General features: G+C 36.8%; 1 protein-coding gene across 1 annotated transcript in view; it reads right to left on the reverse strand.

Annotated features, from left to right (window-relative positions):
• CNTN1 (contactin 1) overlaps positions 1–23,992 on the reverse strand; it is a 232,191-nt gene that overhangs the window by 60,246 nt on the left and 147,953 nt on the right. Inside the window, exons 3-9 of the mRNA XM_051795425.1 lie at positions 20,670–20,799; positions 8,588–8,717; positions 5,842–6,014; positions 3,741–3,836; positions 2,517–2,723; positions 1,139–1,235; positions 808–989 (exon numbers count right to left, since the gene is read on the reverse strand). Of these exons, the coding sequence (XP_051651385.1) occupies positions 808–989; positions 1,139–1,235; positions 2,517–2,723; positions 3,741–3,836; positions 5,842–6,014; positions 8,588–8,717; positions 20,670–20,781 (997 nt within the window). The 5' untranslated portion in view covers positions 20,782–20,799. The remainder of the gene's footprint in view (positions 1–807; positions 990–1,138; positions 1,236–2,516; positions 2,724–3,740; positions 3,837–5,841; positions 6,015–8,587; positions 8,718–20,669; positions 20,800–23,992) is intronic.

A 23,992-nucleotide genomic window follows, 5' to 3' on the forward strand; every position in this document is an offset into this window, starting at 1 on the left:
TCTTGGTCCAGAGAGGATATTTTAAAAAATTAATATTGAAAACAGTCCAGCATTTTTGCTTTTGCTAAGCAAACAAACCTATTTATTAGCTCTACTTATTTTAAGCAGTAACAACCATCCCACACTAATGTTGAATGTATCCCATTGAAGTTCTAGCACTAACTGAGGATCTTAACTCAGATGATGTTCTGTATAGTCAATGAAAAGAGACAGAAATCTTCTGAAAGTGATTCAGATGTTATGTGTGACCTTTTCGTGCCACAGTTTTGTGGCACAAGTCTCAGTCAATGAGTCAAGTTGGGATGATTCCACTTAGCAGTAAGATACTATGTTTTTATTACCTAATTTAACCAAATGCATAAAGGGAAGTGACAGAGGGTAGAGGAATGAAGAACTGAGCATAGCTGATAAGAGACAGAGCTAAGGTAGAAACCACAAACAAAATCAGAAAACCATAAACATAACAAACCTAATGGTCTCTTTTTCTTCCAGGAAGTTCTTTCAACTTCATGTACTCTAAATTGATATAATTTCCATTATGCATAATTACATTAAAACTAACACACATAACTGTCAAGGTGTATATACCGGTTGTTATAACCAGACAAACTGAGTAGTCATTCAATTATCACACAAATGTTATGACTGGCATTTAATGTGTGAGTTTTGATTTTGCTCTATTAACTTGAACAGCAGCATGTGAGGATGATGGTATGAATCAACACTGACATCAAGTGTGAAAACATAGGTATTTCCAACATAAGTAAAAGCAACATAGATCATCAAGAACAAAATTATGTCTCCTACCTTGTACATAAACTCTTGCTTGATGTTTATCTTTTCCTTTATAGTTTTCAGCTTCACACTCATAAAGTCCTTCATCTTCGTACTGAATATTGAAGATCTTAAGAACTGCACCAGACATGCTTATCTCAGCAGTGGCTGGCATGGGTTCAAGGTATTTACTCCATCTCAGTTCAGGAACCGGACTTGAAAAGGTATAGTAAAGTACAAATCAGCAAGAACTGGTTGTTAAATTGCAGACTACAAAAAGAGCATTTGGTCATCAAACATTTATTTTCAGTCCCTGAAATATGAAAGCAAACAGTGCTCTACAATAACTTTAAAACACACTTACTTTCCAAGAGCAAAACACTCCAGTGTCACGTTTTGCCCCAGGAGAGCGTACGTGTCCTTGAACTTCACCTTGATATCAGCAGGATATACTTTTGCTCCTAACACAAAAAAAAAGATTCTCAGAAAAGGCACAGCAGAAAGTTACACAGCTAGTAAGATTTCCACAGTTCAAAAAAACTGTTCTTAAAATTCCAGACAAAATTCTTCTCTACAGTGAATAAACAGCCTGGTCATCCACAAAGTCTGACTAAGCACTGAACTTTTACTAGTAAGGCATAATTGTTTTACTCAGCAAATTGTTTTACTAGTAAGGTATAATTGTTTTTCTTAGTTTTACTAGTTATTTTTCTCTGGATGACAATGCCTAACATTTTTTATGGAATTTTTAGAAGTGCAATGATGGATGTACTGTCTGTGTGGGTAAACAAAACCCGAGTCTCTATTTTCCACAGATTCTTTGTGGAATGGATGGAATATTCTGAATTACTTTGAATTTAAGCTCAATTTTATCTTCGGATATGAAGGAGCTAGAGTATGCAAATCTACAGCCTAATGAGGGCACAGGGATACAAATGTAATCAAATCTACCTACTAGTGATCCCTGTATAACTCTTCTTGCAGTTCTAGATGAAGATTGCAGTGTGAATATTGCCCACGGAAAATTTGGATAAAGATCACTAATTTATAATTACTCATATTCAATCACAGTTCTTCACTGTAATATGGGAAATTTAACAGATAAAAGGGTCACTGAAATATTGATGATCATTTTATGAGACTAGTGACAGACTGAAGTCAACACGGAACCTGGTTACTATTTGGAAAACATGCAGTTCTCATGAAGAAATGGTGGCAAATAATCTAGTAATACAAAGCCACACAAGTGTCTTAGGGAATTAACCATGAGACACAAAGCCCTTAGGCCACCGTTGGATAGGAAATTTCAGCAGGGGAAAAGGATTTTCCATTTTCATGGGGTATTTCCTGGGAAAAATGAGTAATTCCTGAAGCTTTTAACCAACTTTTACATGAAGTTTGTGCTTTACAGTCATACCCCTTTGAACTAGTGTGAAGACTAGAAAAGATATTAAAGATTTTGGGATGAGTACAGGGGCTTATCACATAAAAAAGATGAGAAGAGGGAAAGCGGATAAGAGCTGTTCTTGATTCAAGAGGAAATTTGTGAATGAATCCACGGAGATTTCCTTCACAGAGTGTTCATTGCGGATGGCAATGATTGGGACCAAGTAACATTGTGCGGTAGCTATTATAACTTGTCATATAATTCTCCTTACAGAGATTAAAGTAATTATGAATTAACAAAATTATAGAAACAGTTAAAGCAGTGCATGCACATAGCATTTCCAATAAATACTTACGATCTGACTGTGGAATAAGTGGAATAAATTTACTGAATACACTCTTTGTTATTGAAGGGCTGGACACAAAACACGAATAATTGCCCTTATCTGATGCTTCCACATTTGCAATGTAGAGATTGCCATTCGTCTGTGACACAAATCGTCTCTTGTCCAAAGCAATGAACACCGGGAACTCATTTAGAAGCCAGCGATAACTGAGATCATCTGGAGGAAAGCATTTTCTAGTCAGTATTAAAAACCAACACGATCAGCTACTCAAATCACAGAATACTGTCACCATATAAACTACTTCACTCTGATTTCTAGTTTATAGATCTTTCTTTTGGAGAGGCAGCTATGTGAGAGAGATTTATACATGCCTCAGCAGCCATCTTGTACCTTTCTACACTGAACATCAGGGTACTGCTGCCATGAGTGCAGATTACCAGGGACCCAGCTGCAGTGCATATAGCTCCCCTTGGGTGGGCACTACCACCCCACAGGAGCTGGAGTGGGATGGGAGGAGACAGGCAGCTGGGTCTTGACCTCATGTAATTCAGAAGCTGGGAAGTCCTCACCAGCCTTGTAGTTTAGATAAATTAGAGTATTTTAACTAGCAAAATATTGTAGTTCTTCATTCTCTTGCAACACTTAAACAGAGTATGAAAACAAGGAAGAAGCGATGCTAACAGCCAAATTCAGCCCTTATGATGGAACTGCAGATACTTGAGATTATGGGCATAATCCCTGCAGAGCTCTTCAGTTGCTAATGATGAGAAAAAGGAATTTCCAGAGCATAAATTGCCTCATCTCTGACCCTCTCAGGGTGCCTACTGCTGTTACATGATTTTAACAGAAGCCATGATTGTATCAGCTGAGGTGACTTCATTAGGTAGAATGAAGCTGGGCCCTGTCCAAGACCAGCAGAAAGTCTGTGATGACACAGTGACACACTGATATGTAATCAGGTCTTCTGATTGGTAGGCCAAGCCTCCCCTTCATTATCCAGATTAGCCTGAGTAATTTTATTTATATCAAAACCTATTTGCAAATTCAACAATACCCTTTATATACGGCCAACAACAAACATATATTTGAAATGGAAATCTAACCTAAATGTTTGATTCTCAAGGTGCATAAAAGTTACTGTTTAAATAATTTTAAAGGAAACTTGGAAAAATAAATATTAATTTGCGTTTTACTCTTAAGACATTGAACATGAAGCACTTTTAGCTGAATTACCTGGGTAGTGGGGAGGAGGCTGACAAATAAGCACTGCTCCAACACCTTCTCGCACTTTAACCTCATAACGTTCCTCAGGTGGAAAGGGATCCAGATCTAGTTTTAAGAAAGGAAGGGGAGAAGAATTAGGTTTTTCATGACAATAATTTATTATTATTATTATTATTATTATTATTATTATTATTATTATTATTATTATTATTTTCAGTCCTGTAGAGATTGATGTAGAAATACAATAGAGAGATACTTCTGGACCTCTAATGCCAGTTTTGCTTATTTGCCATTATCAAATCCATTTTTTTACAGTATTTTTGTCATCATAATTGAAAATGCCAGGAAAAAAGAAAAAAACAGTGGTACAGATTATATCCCTAGGAGTAGCCAGGCGAGTTACATTTGAAGAAGGAATCCCAGGAGGAGACAAGAAAAGGATTTTAGATTATTTTTCCACAGGTTTTTCCAAATGCAAGTTTAATTCTTTACTGTAACTTAAAGTGGCTTCTCTGAAATGACCTGGCTGCCCTTTCTGACAACTCCAGCAGCCAAGGACTGGCAAGGAGTTAGCTCAGACACATCTTTAGTGCCAGAGGTTTGAGACAGAAGTGATCCACGTCCCAGGTGAAGCCTTAGCTGACTCTCTTTAAATCAACTTCCATGCAGCAGGGTAACCAGACTACTGTAAAAGAATGAAGAAACAAGTCTTTCATTATCCCCCAGACTGTGGGAGAGCACTAATGGTATCTGCAGAGATAAGACAACAGTTGCATGAGTAACATCAACTACATCAATAATTGCACTATGTTGCTGCTTTTCACTCTTATCCAATCTGAAATTAAATCATAAACCTTGAGGCACGAAATGTTTCTTGTGAGATTTCCCTGTGTCACCAAGTACAGGAACACTGTAGAGATCCTCACCAGAGCCCTGCTCTAAATGCTACTGTGGTGCAAACAACACCTCTGTAATAGCCAAGTGCACAGCCTCTGAATGCAATATTCTACCACAAAAATCATCTAAGCTAAAGTCATGCAGATTACTTCAGCTTTCTTCAATGGCAGGCAGCTATCCAGTTCTACTAAATTCCCAAGAGTGTCTCTGAGACCTAACTAAAACTTAAGTTTAAGCACAGCCGGCCAGCAACAATTTTCTAGAAAATACACCGGGTAAATACAGACTAAGACTGTATCAACTGTATCAACTATAATCATCAGCTCATTATAGCCTCTGAATTTCCCTGGAATATGTGGCCCCACTGTCTTATAACTACTATCAGAAAGCAGAACTTCTCACTTCATGTCTGATCTTATAGAGCAAGGAGGGAATTCTGCTCACAGAAGCTGGTGAAAGACAGGAGGGGCGCTAATCACTTAGTGTCAGGGAACCCAGAGCTTTGTGAACAGACCTCAGTTAGAATGGATTCCTTTTTTCTGGATTCCTTTTTTTGCCCTCTGATGAAAAAATATACCCAGGGAAAAAAGCAACTTAATGCAAAGTAAAATAAAAATCCCAAACACGTCTTCAGTCAGTAAAATTTCACATTACTCTTCATTTAGCTCATCATTTTTTTACAATGCACATATTTGATGATTTGATGATGGTGCAGGCCTGTACATATGCATGCATTCACCAGACTAGCTCATGATTGTCAGAAGTTGACAGAAATGTCCCTCAGCAGGGATCTTCACTGTAGCCTAGGAGTCAGGGAACACACTTTACTAGCAAGTGGCATGCCTTCCAGTTGTATTTGCACTGCGGTAGCACCTCATCATCACATGTCCCCACATGTGTCTTTCTTCTGTGACTATTTCCCCTCAGGTCCTACCATGATTTTAAAAGAGTCTGGACATTATTATCTGGAGATCTGGCTCCATGAGTCTCTTCAATTAATAATTTAACAGTTACTCACTGGGAAGGATGTCAGGTCAGCTGAGTGCTAAAGAATATAAAATGCTTACAAAATTACTACGGCACTTAAGATATTGGGTTTTTTTACAAAGTAATACAGCTATAGCACACATTAGCAGAAGACACTGCAGTTTAAACATTGGGTATTCCAAGCTAACCATAATTTTTCTACGTTTTGACGTAAACATTGGCTTACATCCAAATTTCAGAGTGGCTTCACTGCTTCTGACAGTTCCAAAGATATTCGACACTACACAGACATATGTTCCAGTATCCCTTGATTTCTCTGGATTATTGATAACAAGTCTGCCTCCCACCATACTGTAGCGATCCTTTGTTAAATCAATATCCCAGTTGTTGAGTTTCCACCTATTAAAAAAGAAAAGCCAGATGTAAGATTTGGCCCAAAAAAGTAACCTGGTAAGAAATATGATGTGAAAAATAACTCATAAATTGTGATAAAATATACAGGAAGTTATTAATATACTTCTATATATGTTTAAAGCTTTTCTTCAGCAAAAGGCACAGATTTGAATTCCATAGGTCTTTTAAACATAAGTCTCACATCTGCCGTCTTGGAGATGTGATATAGGTTAAAACATGATTCCTAGCCAAGCTTTAAGAGATGTTTGAGCTGGCTGTCAATGAGCTAGCTAGTGATCAAACATGAGGATTTTAAACACATTCTCAAATAATTATCTAAGAGGGTTTTGTAAACCTGCTGCTAATGAAGATGTTTTGTAAAACCTAACATGCCAATGAAGTCAGTGCAAAAACTGTGGCATGCTTGATTTAAGACCTACTTACTAGATTCAGAAAATTGCTGAACATTCTCCCCCTAATTATGGTAAAACCCCACAGCCACTTCACTGAATTACTGCAACTTCCACTTGAGGGACTAAGACAGAAACTGGTGGCCCAGATTTGGCCCTTATCGATTTCTAGTGATTTTAAGAAAGTTAAAATACATGGAGTAGGAACCAGCACTCATTATTTACATTTATATCTACTACTGTGTCCACAAGGGGGAGTCTATAATCTTCTTAGAGAGGAACTGCACATTTCCTAAGCACAAATAGGAAAGATGCAACTTAAATACATTTAAAAATCCTAAGATTATTTCAGCATAAATAATTTTTTTCCTAAGGTTAAGACAGGCATAATTATTTAACAATGAGAGTGCACACCCTATGTGTTCCTGCACTATTGAAGATGTACCGAAATATACAGAATTTTCATTTGGAAGTGGAACTTGGAGTTGTCAGAGAAAGAAACAATAGTAAGAGTGGCATGAACAAAAAAGATAAAGTCTAATGAAATGGCAGGATCTTTAAGATGCAGCAAATAGCATTTTGGTCTTACAGAATTTTAAAAGGATCAATTCAGTCCTGTGAGACACATCTGTGTTACAAATAATAAATCCTCTGTTTAGAAATACCTAGGAATAAGTGTCCTGAGGACAGCTTATGCTGCAATGAAAAATGGCAGGAAGGACTTATTTACCTCTGAGATAGGAAAATTTTGGCTCAATAACTGTTAGAGGGCTAAGAAATTAAGATAATGTATTGAGGTATAGTAAAAATAATGTCAGGAAATAGGGAAAGTGGCCTTATTCTGTATTGCAATTATCTTCACATCAGCTATCAGTGCTAATTATCAGATCTGTTCCTAGAAAGAAAAGCTTGGAGGTGCGACGCAATCCTTCGAGAATGGCTTTACTAGTTCGAATTTTGCAGAGCCCACAACAGTTAAAGAAGAATGCCAAACTTTATGGAGAGTCTGTAATCACTCTATAGATGGTATGTTTACAGTCTTGCAGACAGGAGATGGGGAAGTATATCAGAAGGGTACCAAATCTAAGCATATCTGATCTTTCCACACTTTTAGTCCTTTCCAAGCATGGTAAGAGCAAATAAATGCAACAGCAAAATGTGATGTAGCAGGGATCATATTCAAAAGGGCTATTCACAGGAGACCTGTATAGGTAGGCAACCTGTTAGCATATTTTTAGAAAAGGTAATGAAGTCTAAGTTGTTTTGATGGAAAAATATCGTAGTTGATCACAAAACTGTAACAGATTTAAAAGAATAGCTGGCAGACTCAACTGCTTTTTCTGTTCTAGAAACCAGAGTCTGGAAACACACATAAGTGAGTACTGGGGGCTGGTCATAGGATAATCTACTGAAATGGATCTCTTTAGTTGGCAAGAAATTGTGGCTGTCCTTAGTATAATTACAGCAGTTTTCTGCCTATGACCAGGTTGTAATTTAGTCACAGTCTTAATAGTGATAATCTTAAGTACATTTCTCTTCACATAATGAGCAGACAATGGCTGACAAACTTATATGGATACACAACAAAGCAGAATTGCCCTCTACAATAATATAATTATTGTGAAAGAGGTCATGTGTGGATCTCTATTAAAACTAGTAGAAATGCTTTTCAGAATAAAGTTTTTTATGTCTTCAGTAGCATAACTGATGCATTCTTGAGCACTGCTCTGCAACACAGATGCCAAAGCAATGTGGGATGTAGAATATGCAGGTTCAACAGCAAATCCTTTTCCTTTTTAGCAAAATAGGATAAAAAAAGCCATTCTGAATCAAGAAGAACAAGGACTTGAACCTCAATCATCCTTAGCCTAAGATTGAAAGGTAGCCTCCTAATTATTTTTAAGGTAATTTTTTTTAACATCCAGATCCGTATTTCTTTCAAAAGCTGAAAACATTTAACACAACAGGAATATACTGTTTTCAACACTGTCTAAGACATTTTGGCAAATTGAAGCAAGGTTGAGTCTTAGAAATTGCAAATCTCCCCATTTTTCCTGCTTTGAAGACTTCGCCCTGACCTTTTAAGCCAGTCAATCATTTAATAACACAACCTGAAACACTTGCTCAGTAAAATAAGCAAGACCTGAAAATCAAAACAAGAGAGGTTACCTGTAAGTAGGAAAAGGAACTGCTCGAGCTCTGCAGTTCATTGAGACTTGTCCATCTGAAGATTCTTCTGGATAGATGGTATTGATAGGCTGCTCCTCAAAAACAGGTCCATAACCTTTGTTTCCTTCCTCTGAAAACAGAACAGAGTTTCAAATTAATCACTTTTTAATTACTAGTCAAACTGAAGATGCATTAGCATCACACATTCCAGACTCAAAATGTGAAGGACAAAAAGCAAGTTCCCCAAAGTCAAGTTCTATATTGCTTCAACAAAACTGGAGCAGTACAGATAACAGAAGTGCTGGCTGTCCTTCACTGACCTCAGCCTTCTGAGAACTAAAGTAACTCAAGCTATGTCCCTCTAATACTACCTTGTGTGCTTTTGCTGCCAGAATTAATTATTTGTCACTGTTTATGCCAAATGTGGAGATAATTATGAACTGAATATATGCCCTTTAGAAATGCAGTGAGACCAACTTATTCCACAGAGAACAACAAATTCTCATCAAATAGGTCCAGATCCAAAACAACTACCTATAGTTATTCCTGATCTTATAACCTAATCATGTCCAATGATTTTATGTATTTAGCAAGAATCTTTATTGCATCAGACAAAAAACCCCTTATGTTGGATATTAAAGCTGAGAATTACATTGTTTCCAGACCACGCCTGTCCTTCCTTTCCACCTGAGGCATATGTTAGCTTTCTACCCTCCAAAATAAAATTTTAAAAAGGTCCTTTATTGAAAGTAATTTCAGTTTGTAAAGTCAAGAGCTTAAAGATGAATAAATGTCAAACAGGTTTGACAACAAACTGTATTTTTTAATCTTTATCCTCCATTTGCTGACGCTGTTGTAAAGGTGGCAGGCTCTGCCCGCCCCTGCTGCATTTCCTTCTTCATCTCCTCCAAGCATACAAGGTTGCTCTTTGGGATCTGCAGAAGCAAGACTAGGAGCAAAGGTGGAAAGTTCTGGGAAAGTTCTGCTCAGTAAATACAGGATGTGACTGGGGTTTTTTTTTCTGTGAAAATAGTAAATATGCATTCTAGGTACAAAATGGCTCTGTGAGGAGATGGTGCATGCTCCATAGAGATAAAATTTTGAGACAACACAGCTTTCTAATTCTCACAGGTCTCTAGTGAAACTGAACTAAGAGTATGGACACTTGTAAACGAACTCATGGGAGAAGGAAAGGAGTACATGACTGATACCAGGTTCACTTTCCATTCAAGTTCAGAGCCTTGCTCCAAATCCTAGAGATGCCAGAGATCTGGAAAATGACTGCAAGAATCTTGTAATAGAAGGGAAACAAACAAAACAAGCACAGTTCTACTAATAAGATCTTCAGAGACGGCTGAAAAATTTAATTAAAAAGTTTCCAAAAGCAGTAGTTGAGGATGGAAAAATTCTAACATTTTGCAATATTATCTGTGCTGCCTATAAAAATCTGTGACATGTCTTGTATGCTACACTTAAAATATGCTCACAGATCAGGAGATAAACTGGTAATGTAACAGATGAATCTCCTTAAATCAAATTATGGTTTTGTACTCTTGCCCTTAAAATTCCTGTCGTTGCTTATAAAGCATTTTAGACCAAATTAGACAGGTTTTAGGAAACCTATAAAAGAAGAATTTATCAATATATCTAAAGAACATGAATTTGGTCAGTGTTAAAATACCATATATATATAAAACATTTCTTCTGGAGATACCTTTTTTATTGTTCCTAAATTCTATATTCATAAATAGACACTGAATTACAGCACTAGGAGAAGACTTACAGATAAAAAGGTTATAGATAAAAAGCAAGTTCCCTTTCCACTTCAAATTTGGGGGGAAAAAAATCACCATTTCCCTTGAAAACAGGAGCAGGTCCAGAAGACACTGTTATGCTGTGAGACATATAGTCAGGCAACTTTATTTTTAAAGATGAATTAATGTAAGACAAGTCTTTCAAAGAAGCAAAGAAAAGCAGCTAGAAAAAAGGTAGAGCTTTTGAAAAATGATCTGCTTTCTTTCATGTTTTAAAGCACAACATGATGTAAAAATGGTCAAAAGAAGTGGCTTCAGACTGAAAAGGCAAGATTCACATATTTGCTCAGAGCCTGGAATGACTGAGCCACAAACGTGATGGCATGTTCTGTGCAGTTCTTAAATATAAATACAGAGTAACAACAGCCTCCAGCAGCCAATAGCCATATCATATACAGCTGTCTCTCCACCTTAGGACTCAAACAATGGTACAGAGTACTTAGGCTTTTCATGTCGTGCATTTTTAATGCTGCCAGCACTATTAATTATACTGAGTGAATGCCTGCTCCTCACACCTACCACATATGCTTTATAATGGCACTTCTGCTGCAATCTATTATCAATGTTTTCAGATGTCTGGCTGAGCCGAATAAAATGCATAGACTGAATGTCAGGTGTGGCAACCAATAAACTTTCTTAGTCACCAGCTGAGTTTGGACCAGTGATATGAAACAGTAAGTGGGAGAAAAGAGAAGAGAAAGATGTTGTGAAAACATCAGCAAGAAATGTTCACACTTTAAGTACTACGCCTGTGTGATGAGTTTGGAGAGTGAGGAAGGGCAGACTAAGAGTACAAGGAAAAGGATCACTTCACTGAAGTTGTGCCTACATGAAAAGGGGGAGAAAAAAAAGTAGGGCAAATGAAAGAAATGGATGTATTAGGCAAACTGAGGATGACATGAGAAGCACATTTCATCTGTTCTGGTCCTGCTTTAGACAAGAGGATGGAACATCTGACCTCCCAAACATCTTTAAACCCTATGTTTTGGGTACATTTCTTGTGATTTATATTTTAAATTGGAGCAAAAGCACCTGACTACTCGAGGCATTCTTCAGTGAATTCTGCAAACAAGATTCAGACCTTTCAACAACAGTGCTAAAATATATTAGGAACTCTGCAAAGGTCAAGAAAATCTCTTCTCAGCTGATGAGATCACAGATCCTGCATAAGAACCTTTCCCTCTGGAAGGTGGTTCTGTCATCCTTTCTCTAAGTGACACTTTGCAGCTGGGCAGTGTCATTTCCCTTCTGGCCTTTCCTGCAACACTGCTTGTGCTTGTCTGATTTCTTAGGTAGTTGCTAAAGCTAAAGAGAGTGGAAATCTATTCAATTCTTGCTTTCTGGATTAGTTTTCTTTCAGTTTAGTGATTTTTTTCCCTGATGAAGATCTTTGCCAGTTCAAAGGGTGGAACAGGAGCAGGGGTATAGTCTTCTACCTTTAGCGTGGCAAAAAGTTGTCTTATTAACTGAACCATCTGGAAGAACTACTACCTAAGTAAGATATATTAATCTGAAAGCCTTACAGATGTGCTACAGAATTATATTAGTACACCTTAATGTCCCTGAACAAGCCTGTGAGGGATCATAATACAAAATATCCAACACATTCAGAGAAAAAGATACCAATAACATGGCATGAAAATAACAATCACAAACCACCTGAGGCAATTCCTTTCAAGTCATCTCAAGAAACATTCCTTAAGAAGAGGGAAAAGGAAGACACAGTGAAAAGGCTTATTCAGTGCATCCTAATTCCATATATACATTTAATTCAGAAATGTTAAACTTTTCCATATAAACATATTTTTAAAAAATTAACTAGCTTTCAAATGACATAATTTTGCATAGTATGCACTGATGTAGAACACAGAGACAAAGAGGCTTTCCAGTCCACATGCACTCCTTTTGCATTACTTAGGTCATAAAAAGAACAACTAAAACCAAATCAAGAACCTTGTGTCTGTCCTCTATGGATCTCCCTTCACCTCTCATTCTTCCATTTCCTAACCATTTGCCCACCAAAATGGCCTTGCAGCCTCTCCCTCCTGCTCCCTATTCTCCCTCCTGTCCTTCTCCTCCTCTTTGATAAGATTATGCTTACCTGCAAATACAATCTTTTGATATGCTACCATATAGGTCCACTTCTTGTGCCTTATTTCCAAAAGCCTAATTGTTGTTATTAGAGTGCACCTCTCATTAGTTCAGTATTTTCATAATGTAATTCTATAAAATTTATTAATTATATGTATTGTTCTAAATACAGTAATTACTCATGACAGGTACAAATTTGGCATAAATTGAACAACACATCAGACAAATTCTGACTTGATATTTGAAAGATATCACAAGGCTGATATGTATTACACAGGCAAGGAATACACACTTAAAAGGAAAGAGATGTCGATCTGAATCAAGACTTCTGTATCATATGGTAGAAAATATGCAAATGAGAACAAAAGACCACTATGTTCACTGGGGAATGCAGCTACTAATAATTACACATTATTTCACAGTTAACATTTAACAACCACAATAATTCAAATATATCTGTTTTCTTCTGCTCATGGACAGTTGTCACAAGTACACAGAAAGCTATTTTATAACTGGTCTGAAATGTTATTTTGCAGAAAACCTGAAATGGACCATTCCTGCAATTTGTTTAGTTAAATTATTTATAGAGAGTGCTATCTGTCTTTTCAATATACTTACATTTTGCATAATCAACTTATGCAAACTTATAATCAACAATACACTTATATTTTGCATAATCAACTCTTTATCTAATCTGAATACAGAAAACTAGAAGAAAACAGAAAATTACCAAAAGGAAGAGCATACTTTAATTTTACTATTAGTCTTCTCTAGTGATTTACTCAAATGTCTCTCAAATACAGGTCACTAAACCATGCTGGACACTTGTGCATCATTCTGTCTTTGTATGGCTAGTATGGAAATAAGAAAAAAACCTTGTAAGCTAACATTTACTCTTACTTTACATGAAATATCTTTCCATGTTATCTTATAGGGTAATTATAACCTATATTTCCATGCAGGAGCTATGGAATATTCTTTACTTAAGGGTAAAAATAATATTTTAAGTTTTTCTTTATTTCTAAAGGTAATATTTCTTTTTTTTTTTAATGGGACATACAAAAATGACACCCATTTGGTTTCAGAACAGAATTGCCATAACTGATATAGAATGTTACCACATAATTTTGTATGAAGTGATTCATCAGAAATGGTGGACATATAGTTGTGTGACAATTCACTGGGAAACTAGACTACATGGGACATCAAGAGCAAGTGACTTCTCTGAAATCATTGCCATAGTGTGAATCATGTCCAGGGTATTTTTAATGGATGCCCATCTGTACATTTGTCTTTTTTGCTCTAAAGTGTCTTTAATCTCACTAAATCCTCAAATTAAATCACAAAAAAAACCAGAGAAGTAATTAAATCTTAATTAGAGAAACAGCTGATTAAACAAAATGAAGCAAGTGTTCCCTTAACCAGTACTTAGGGCACTCAGGCTCCTAGATGGGCTTCCATATATATCCAGCACCATTTAAGAAGTGCTTTACTCAGGAAGAACAACTTGCTGGCACATGTCAAAGAGAAAAACATGAGCATGTAAGTTACCATTTGCAAAAGAAACTAACAGAGGAAACTATGTTGCATATTAGTGAAATACACTGAAGGGCTGGCAGTAAAATGTGGGGCTTAAATATGCCTCTGGATCCATATATTCAGAAAATACAGCAGATGCATCCTAAGGCCCCAATCCTGCAAACATTTCTGTAAATGGATTCAACTCAATAGTAAAACAATCCAAGATCAGAGGACCAAAGCTCCATATACTAGATGGGAGTGCTGAAAAACAAAGGGAGAAAAATTTGAATGTTCTTCAAGACCTACAGATTGCATACTTTAAATAAGAAATTACCATTTTGCTTTAAAAAGGAAAAGGCAAAACCGTATGAATTTCATTTCAGATAGTCTACATAGAAAATTTATTTTGAAGATAATTGTAAGGAGTTTAGCAATATTTTTGATAGCTAAATATTTAATAATGCCACTGTAAAGGAAATATATTATCAATGAAAAGATGGTAACAGTTTTAGTAAGGGATAGCTACAAAAGCTTCTGCTGGAAACACTAAGATCTTTAACTTCATCCTTAGAAATGGTGAAATAGTAATACTGTTTGCTTAAAGCAAATAATAACGAGACAGCATTGAAAGTACTTATTTAAGTTCATTAAAGGCCTCTCATATTCTTTCAGGAACTCTATAAATCACAAAATTTAAGCATATAAGGTGATCCAAACGAACAAGGTTACGCGTAAGTGCAACGTTAAGCACATATTCAAGTTCTCTGCTGAAGAAGAATCAATTATAAAAATTATGAACGGTGACATAACTATTGACAGCAAGTCAAAGCGAAAAGTTTTCCAAAGGTCAATGTCAGAAAGAAACTAAACCAGGTGAAAAACCTTAAGATCCCATCACTCCCACTGTGCACCGATATAAAATTATCTTAATTAACAACTCTATTTTTCTAATTAGTCTTCTCCTTCTCTTCCTGTTCCTCTTTGCTGTACACCTACCTATTTCCCTAGCAGCCAAAAGTTGATGCACTAAACAGTCATTTGGTGTCAGTACTGATCTACCTGAGTGTTGTATGCAGTTACATATTTTCACAGGAGAGAGGGACAAAGATCTGTTGACACGGTGCATGGCTAGATTAACCCTGAATGCTGAGGGATGCTGAACATAAGAACCATGGATTCATTCATTATCAGTTTAACTGAGTTGTCAGGCTCTGTATCAGCACTGCAAGCCTAGAAACCATTTCATATTTAGATCTTGTACTGTTTTCAATATGTCAGAGAAATGAGGACCTACTAGTATCTGAGAAGCTCATGCTCAGAAACTAGATGGTCTGGGAATGAACCAAATATCTCTACCAGGCTCTCTGGAACATAAACAGGGCAATTCCACGATTCCACGTTTCTGAGCACTGTGATTTTTTTTTATGAATATCAGACACTCAGCAGTAGCATGAATTAGTCTTCTAAGATCCAAGCAGGAACATGACAGATAAGGTAAACTGGTATTAAGTATATTCATCCACTTCTTCTTTTACAAGAAAATTAGTATATCTCCTTAGCAAATGTGAGTAATGCTGCACATTGTGATAAAAAGCTGTAAAATGTGTAGATTCTAACTCTCAGTTCACAACATGTACTTTTGAACCTACTGTTCTGGAGAAAGTCCAAGCCATAAATAATTTAAGGTTTGGGAGCGGGATCATTTTTTTACTTCTCTCAGTCATGTGGGAAAAATTGCACTGAGCATTCATGGGATGCTTTATGTGCTGAAGCAGCAAATGTATTCATGTCAAAAAAAGTCATGATATAGCATTTTGTGGTCTATAAAGCAGATTCCATCTTTGTGATGGAGAAGAAGTACCAGTGTATGTAATCCAGAGGCTGAAGGGACATAATTTTCCATGAACTAGTCAGCACTCAAACAGAAGAGGTAACCACTCAAGCTGTCCCACTTCGTATTAAATGAAAGTTTTAGATTGTCTTTGAGAACACTGCCTCTACTTTTCTGGACTGAAAACAGCAGGAGAACTACTCCTATTTCCTATGTGTCAGTGAAGACCTTGAAGAGCCGCCTAGTTAATGATGTCCTTTCTCCTTTACAGTGAGTTTCAAGCATAAAAAGCTCCAGCCCTTGGCAGAGCAAGTTTCTCCACTTATGTCTAATAATGACAGTTTGCTTGTCTTCTCATACTGCCAAGAGGAATGCCAGCTAATACCAATTACTGTACTTGTAAACATACTCTCATTAGTCTATTAGATACATAAATAATTTAGGTGATTCCTCCTTAAAAACCTAAGTGTTATAACTTCAAAAGTGACTGAAGAGCCTAACAGGTTGATCTCATAGGAAAGACAGTGCCCAGCAAATTAGGGATGAAGCTGAAGTGCAGTAATCATTCTACAGAATCTCCCCTCACAAACCTTTCTAGTGCATATGAAATAAGAGCAACATACTCAGAAATTCAGCATGCTGTCTAATTGCACCCTCATGTACTCATGGAAACAGCTACACTGTATTGAGAGGCTCTGTGTCTTATTGTCATTCCTGCTTTACCAGCTTTCACTGAAGTCTGAGTTCGTAATGATTTCTGGAAATAAGGCATTAGGCTGCCTAAAAATCAGAAGGGCTTTTTACATTTTTAACTCTGGACTATTACCTCATTTTGCACAATCCAGAAGAGTCACCAGAGTGACAAGCTGCCTTCTAAGGACCGATGTGACCCAAACTCAGGTACTGTCTGGCGCTGCACTATCAAATCCCAAAGTAAAAAGTGGAACTGTTTGAAGTGAAATAAATTATCAGAGGAACATTTTTCACTACTGATTCCTCTCATAGCCAAATGTAATCAACTATTCATTAAGCACAATAAAGTATAGGGTCCTTACAGCTTTTAATTAGTCTTTCGGAAGAACGAAATAGGTTGCAGCTGAAAAACAGTCTTAATTCTTTTGGTGCAAGATTATTATCCCAAGTGAAGATACACTTCAGTTCACCGAATTACATGGCAAGTAGCAGATGAAAGAAAAGTTTAAAATTCAGACTTAGCAATAGGACACGAATCAAATGGGGAGTCAAAGGTAACTTGGAAGAATGTTGGAGAAATGTCAGGGGGAAGAGGAGAAAAGTCAAATATTCTTGGTAATAGGCATGAAATAACTTTTTTTTGGCAGTGGACTGACAATCATTGACATGTTCACTAGGGAATGACTTGCTGCTCTCGTTTGCCTTCCACTACTCAAAGTGCACTCTGAAAAGCAATCCTTATTATAACTGTCTGTTCTATCAGTAAATGAAAGACCAAACTATTTACGGCTTTTTCACCAGTTTATATCTGCAAGACTACATTTCAAGCAATAATTTACCTGGAAAATAAATACTGCTCCTGCCACATTGCAGAAGATGATCTTCTGCCTAAATTTCTGATGCACTGATTGATGTAATATTTGCTTCCCTTCAGTAAAGTAAGTGCACATTCCCCACTGATGGGAAATGGCCAGTCATTGCAACAATTCTCAACTTCTACCTCTGATTACCACGAAACAGAACTGGATAAAAATTTAAGGTGTTTACTCCAAAGAAAACACCAAATTTCTAAAAAATCCATGTATTTCAGTTTGGGATTTTTTTTAGAATTTTCTGCAGCAGGAAAAAGATCAATTTGAAAACAGATAAAACCAGCTTATAGAGTTTCCGAATGCCTGTCACCACTTCAGGCCCAAGTCTGAATATCTCAAGCCAGTGCAGCTTCAGGTCCCTAGATCCTTGTTTCCCCAATAATTCTAGCTGTTAAATTCTGAAAGCTCTCGATGTTCAATCAAATGGGTGAATTCTGAACACTTTCAGGTTTTTTGGCTGGTATCTTTGAACTTGGGGAAGACCACAGGGTGAGACATCTCAAAAGACATTGTATCTGGAAGCTATCAGCTTCCTCAGTCCAGAGTAGTTAATATAAAAGGTCTGTTTAGGAACTATGGGTTGCAAAAACCTTGACTACAGAGTGACCAATCAGTTTGCCAAAGACAACTTACAGGGTAGAACTACCTAGAACTGTGGGTCCAGCACCACAGAAGGCAAAGTGAGCCAAATACACTTCTAGAGAAACACTGGGATTTGTTAAAAGGTGCTAAAGAAACTTTTAAAATATTCTGCTTTCAACATCTGTTCCCAGCCAACTTGTCTCTTCACTCGGGGGCTTGGTGTGTCATATTATTTAAATGGAAACTCGTTATCTTTACTCAAAAACCATCCCTGATTCACACATTCTCCATTACTCTTGACATTGCCAGCATTCCCCTTGATAGTATCATGCGTGAAAGAATACCTCCTAGAACTTGACCTGATCACTCTACTTTGTGCTCCTTCTTTCTCTACTGTATCTATCTTTCACTTTTTAACTATCCTGTGAACACTTCCAAGTAACCCCTTATATCTCATCTTGGTTACTGCACCTACATATTTTCTGGATACCATGACATTTTCATTGCCAAGAGAGACATTCAAAAGAAAATTTGCTCAGTCTAACTGCCAGCAGTACTAGCACCCATTTGAAATGAGAAACCCTCCAGCAAGAATCAAGTGGGGCTGAGCAAAGACTGTAACACCAGATTTATATAATCTAGATGCGTACCATAAACCCTATGTGACAGAAGCAGACTTCACTGAAATGGATAGAGCAGGTCCAAGAGCAGAGTGTGTGCTCCTCTCAGCCTTGCAGTAACACACTGAAGTAACAAACTTCCTCTGATGGTATAAGACTATGAATCTTCCATGCTGGGGAATAGTGCCATACCTTTAGAGGTGGTCACAGGCCATAACTTTGGCTTTTGATGAAAAATGCAACCAAGTATTTATTCCACACCAGAAGATAAATTAAGAAATTTCCTTGAATGGTAACAGTACAATTAGAACCTGCCCCTGTTCAAAACCCTTCCCATCAACGGCTCCTACTGTTCTTTTGGGAACCTAACAGAGCCAGGAACAGTCAAGTGAGAGATCAAACAAATGTTGCTATGACAGTATCAGTGCATACTCAAACTGCATGCAATATCATCACAGCCCTCTTTGTTCTCCTATGTCACTTAGTCGTGACCCTCACGGCGTGAAACCTTCCCACATCACTCTGAAGGTACCTGCCAGGAGGTACATTCTGGTGCCAAGGTTTTTGGCTTCTAAGCACAACTGCAATGTGTAGAATACACAATAACATTAATCATTTGGCCCTGCGTGTTAAGAAATTAATTGAACATTTGTTCTTCAGCGATTGACTCAATTCTTTGATGCATCAATGTCCAGCACTTGCTGGCTACTGCAGCTGATTGTTTTGTTTGATGTCAACAAGTCCAGAGCAAAATCACATTTTAACATTACTGATAGCAGTTGACAGGCTTCTTTTTTTTTTTTTTACTTTCAGGAAAAGCCAATTGCTGAATTAAAGTCTGAGTTTAAGGTTTTAATTTTGGTGCTATCAGCAAGCCTCATATCTTAACAGAGAAAAAACCCCTTGAAACTCACAATAAATACATTGTGAAGCTACTGACTTTTATTAGGCATCAGAAAATCCTCCACTGAACTCAGATATGGAGTAAAGAACAACATGCAAAACCTTCATAGAATAAAGCAGTGTTCCCACAAAACCAGAAAGCATTCCTGTGAGCTATATAGTAATTTCTTAATGGCAATGAGCTTACACCACAGTATTATTCAGATTTTTTGACTCAATAATAAACAATATGGTCTCATGCTAGTGAAACTGAGGCAATGCCTGAAATGGTATGCCAGATTAAGTAAGCCTATGACCCTCAAAAGTAGGGAAGGATCTAAAGCCTACCTTGAAAACAACCAAAATACTAGTATACAATATTTGCACTTTCAAATATTGTTCAATATTTCGTGTATGTTCTGGTTATGCTGGCAGTACAGTTCATCACAGTTAACTAAAAATCAGCAGTCATTGAAATTGGTATGGAAATCTGAAAAAAGTTTTACAAATCTCAAAGTTGTTGAAACAGCTGAAACAGAAACTAGATTTTAATCCTGAATTTCACCTTTCCAAAGTCCTCTTTCTATTTCTTAAAATGGAACTAAAATTTCAGCTGCAAACATCTCTGTAATTTTAGATGTTAGAAATATGACTCCAGAATGTTTTAATATTTATGGCCCCATCTCTATTTATGAAACATTTTAAAATTTGTAATTAAAAATTAAAATCGGAATATGGAGAATTACCCCACTGTATTATGAAAACTACCACTACATCGGTCTGGTAAAAATTTGTGAATTTTAGAAAGGGTCTATATTATAGAATTTTGTGTTTAGTGCCTCTTCTTATGGGAATGTTTCTGTTATTCTATGCATGTTGATCATCTGTGAGCAACAGACAGTTGATACAATTTTTATAATCCAGAAAAATATTTAATTCCATATACTAAATTAGAACAGAAAGAACAGATTTGAAGTCCAGATCTGCCTTTTTATAAACTTTTTATTATGGCATCCATTCTAATAAGTATGCTTTCTTCCAGTTTCATCTTTCACATTTAGTAATTCATTGTATCTGCACAAATAAATTAAAGACATACAAACAGTCTAACTGACCTTGAAACACATAAAACTAAGAAGAGTTAGTTTAATGCATTAAAACAGGAGGTCATCTTACCTGCTAGAGAGATGACAAAAGAGGGTGTAATAAGATGATAGATGAAGAACCAAACAGTTATCTTCTGTTCAGCCATTATCTCAGAAGGAACTGTCCACTGCAATACCATCATTCAGAGAGCTAAAAATATCTGTTACAGAGAAAGAAGAAAGTGAATAATTCTGACATAAGGTTTTATCTTGTATCACATTTGACCTGTCAGATTACGTATCTAAACTGAATACTTAAAAGTTAATTTAGGATACAGTCTTTTGAATAATAAATGCATTATCAAATTTGCTGGATCAAATTAATTATCTCTATTATTCAGAGTGCACAGTTTCAGATGTTCCAGTGATAGTAATATGGTAAATGTTAAAACTGAACATCCTTTTTCACACTCATTTTCCAGATTCTATCCTCCTTCATCCAAATAAATACTACATTACAATTAATGATTTCAAAGTCTGTAAAAAGATTACAGTGAAACTGAAGTAATCTCTTTCAGAATTCATGTGTTTTGTCTAGTATATAATTATTTTAAACCTTTAATATATAATTAATGATCCTCTGGAAGGGCAGTATTAATTTTTTTGAGTTTTCTTTTAAATGCTGCATATAAGCATTATTGCAATATTGTATTCAAAGTTTTCTCTTTTCCCTATGGGAGAAACTCTGCCTGTATATATAATAAAACCAAGTTAAAAAATCATGCAGTTTCTTTTGAATATTAAAAGATTTTAGAAATAATTTTTCAGAATATTTCTGTAAGATTTTTTACTTCTTTCAATCAGAATAATTTGCTTGCCTTTTGTTTCTTGATGGTGACTATTATCTATTTCTTTAGGGCAACGTATCATCATGTTTGCAGCATGCAATTCTCTGTTTTGTTTAATGGATTTCTTGACATGAATATATAAATGCATCCTTTACATCCATCACATCTTGTTCTTACTTCTTGATTTGGTCTGCTGTAGCACTGGTTAAGAACTTCACTGACAGAATCCTGTATCTCAGGCACATGCCAATATCATCCATTCCTCTAGGTATATTCATTTTGTTACTATTTAATTATAAAATACAATTAGACATATTTAAACACCCTCCAGTTACATGCATCCTGGGACATGGTCCCTGCTAAAAAAAAGACATGCAGATGTGGCAGTTAGGGACACGGTTTAGTGGTGGACTCAGGCAGCGCTGGGGTAGCGGTTGGACCTGATGATCTCAAGAGGTCTTTTCAACTTAAATGATTCTAATATGGCATTGTCACTTTTTGGCAAGGTGTAATCTCAATGCTACTGCTTTCCAGCCTCCCATGCCAAGTACTGCTCTGACAGTGGCTTCTACCTTTCACTGTGACTCTTGCTCTTTTCATGTCAAAATTTTTACTAAATTGTTCTGTTTTTCCAAAATCCCAATGTCTTAGATCTAGTTTCAAAACTGCCCTCTTTCCCACCTCCATCCCCAAGAAAGGGGCAGTTTTGAATTACAAAGCAGAAGCACAAACATATCTCACTCCCAAAATACGCTTGGGATATTGCTGCACTGATTACAGAGAGCCTCTGGTCTAAGCTGCTGCCAGACATGCCTACCACAGTGTCTGTGTCTCACGTCTCTCCTTGAGGTGGCTAGAAACATGACTTGGCCACTGGGGCCTTACTCTTGTCCCCTCTTTCTCAGAATAATGCTAAGATATTCATTTGAACATTCCTCAAACAGTGAACTTTCCTTAGAAGAGTGTTTCATGGTGTTTTGATAAAATATAGTGTAGGAAAACTGCAAGAAATATCACAAGAGAATTGTTTCGCTCAGAAATTACAGGAGCTGTTGCATGTCACATTTCTTCCCTTTTTTTTTTTTTTTTAGCATATTAAATCCTTAACAAAAAGTTCAAAACTATTAGTTGCCATGACCCTAAGATCATGGCTGTTACATAAAAACTGTGCTCAGCAAAACACAGACAAGAGCTAAACAACGAACCCCAGAACTAAGATTTATTTAGAAATATTCCCTGGAAAAAGGCTCTTGCATCGTCAGCAAACGGATATGCTTCCTGTAGCTGGATCCAAGGGGAAGAATTTACCAAACATCTCTACCTTCCCACTTCTAGTGGCACTAAAGTTTCTTCAGACTCTGTCACACAAAGCATATTCACAACTATTTCAGGCATCTACTTTTAATGACCAAGGTATGTCTTTTCCAGAAGACAGTGCTAGGGTAGATCAAGAAATGGCTTCATACTCTTTTCCAGCAGCCATACTCTGGCTATCACATCCTTGTGTAACATTTATTTCCAAGTGACAGGAGTAAAACTGCATAGTTATGCTGAAATAATGCACATAGTTAAACAGCAATGAAACTGGAACTTTGTTGGGAACAACAATAATTACACAGCAGCTCATGGTGATGATAACTGTGTTCAAATGTATAGACAGACTCTTAAGAGAACTTTATTCTCTGACATTACAGTCATAGGTGGAAGATCCCTCCTCCCTCTGTTTTGCAGAATTCAGGTTCAATTTTGGAAAGTAAAAATGTCCTCTAGCTCTCAAAAAATCCCTTTCTGCTGGCTCAGAAAAAAGAGGGTTTGAACAACGATTCCAATTACAGTAAATAAAAATTGTGTCAGTAAATGCTATAAATACCTCAGTTTATTCAGATATGAAAATATCCACCCTGCCAGGATTTAAATGCTTTCCCTGCTCTCACTTGTTTTGGCTGAGTGATTTCTGTATATATAGCACAGCCATCCCTCCTGATTCATCTCAGCTTGGGGGTGGGAAGTGAGGCTGTTTCACATCGCTCTGCGGAATTTTGGCAGAACTGCCTGCTATGAAATGAGACAGCATGCAGGTTATTGTCTGTATGTGTGAGGTGGTATTGCTGTATATGATGCTAGCACCCAGCTGGCCAAGGAGGAGTCCAGGCATATCTGAGGTACCAGCACTGCTGCTGGAGGCAGCACCGTGGGCTGCAGTGCCCAAGCAGCACTATCTACTGACTCCTGCTTTACAGCTCTCTACTCTTTTTCTTTGCAGAGTGAGAAGGATATTGCTGCCTAAGGAAAAATCATTCCTGAGCAATGATTCAGTCATCAGAATGATTCAATTTTCTCCCCTGTAAAAACAGAGTGACTACATATCTAGACATACTCCTTTTAGTCTGCACATTATACTACCCTTTTCTCAAAACAAAGCACCATAATTTCAGCAAACAAGTAAGACATTTTAAAAATATGTAATAAAATGAACAGGCATTTAACTGCAACTGTGTAATGTTTAATTACTATGTAATATGCATTAACACATTTAGGTCCCTTCTGACTGTTCAGTTTCCCAAAA

Source organism: Manacus candei, unplaced genomic scaffold, assembly GCF_025592945.1.
Source record: "Manacus candei isolate 608988 ecotype Guabito, Panama unplaced genomic scaffold, ASM2559294v1 h1tg000043l, whole genome shotgun sequence".
NCBI classification, from domain to species: Eukaryota; Metazoa; Chordata; class Aves; order Passeriformes; family Pipridae; genus Manacus; species Manacus candei.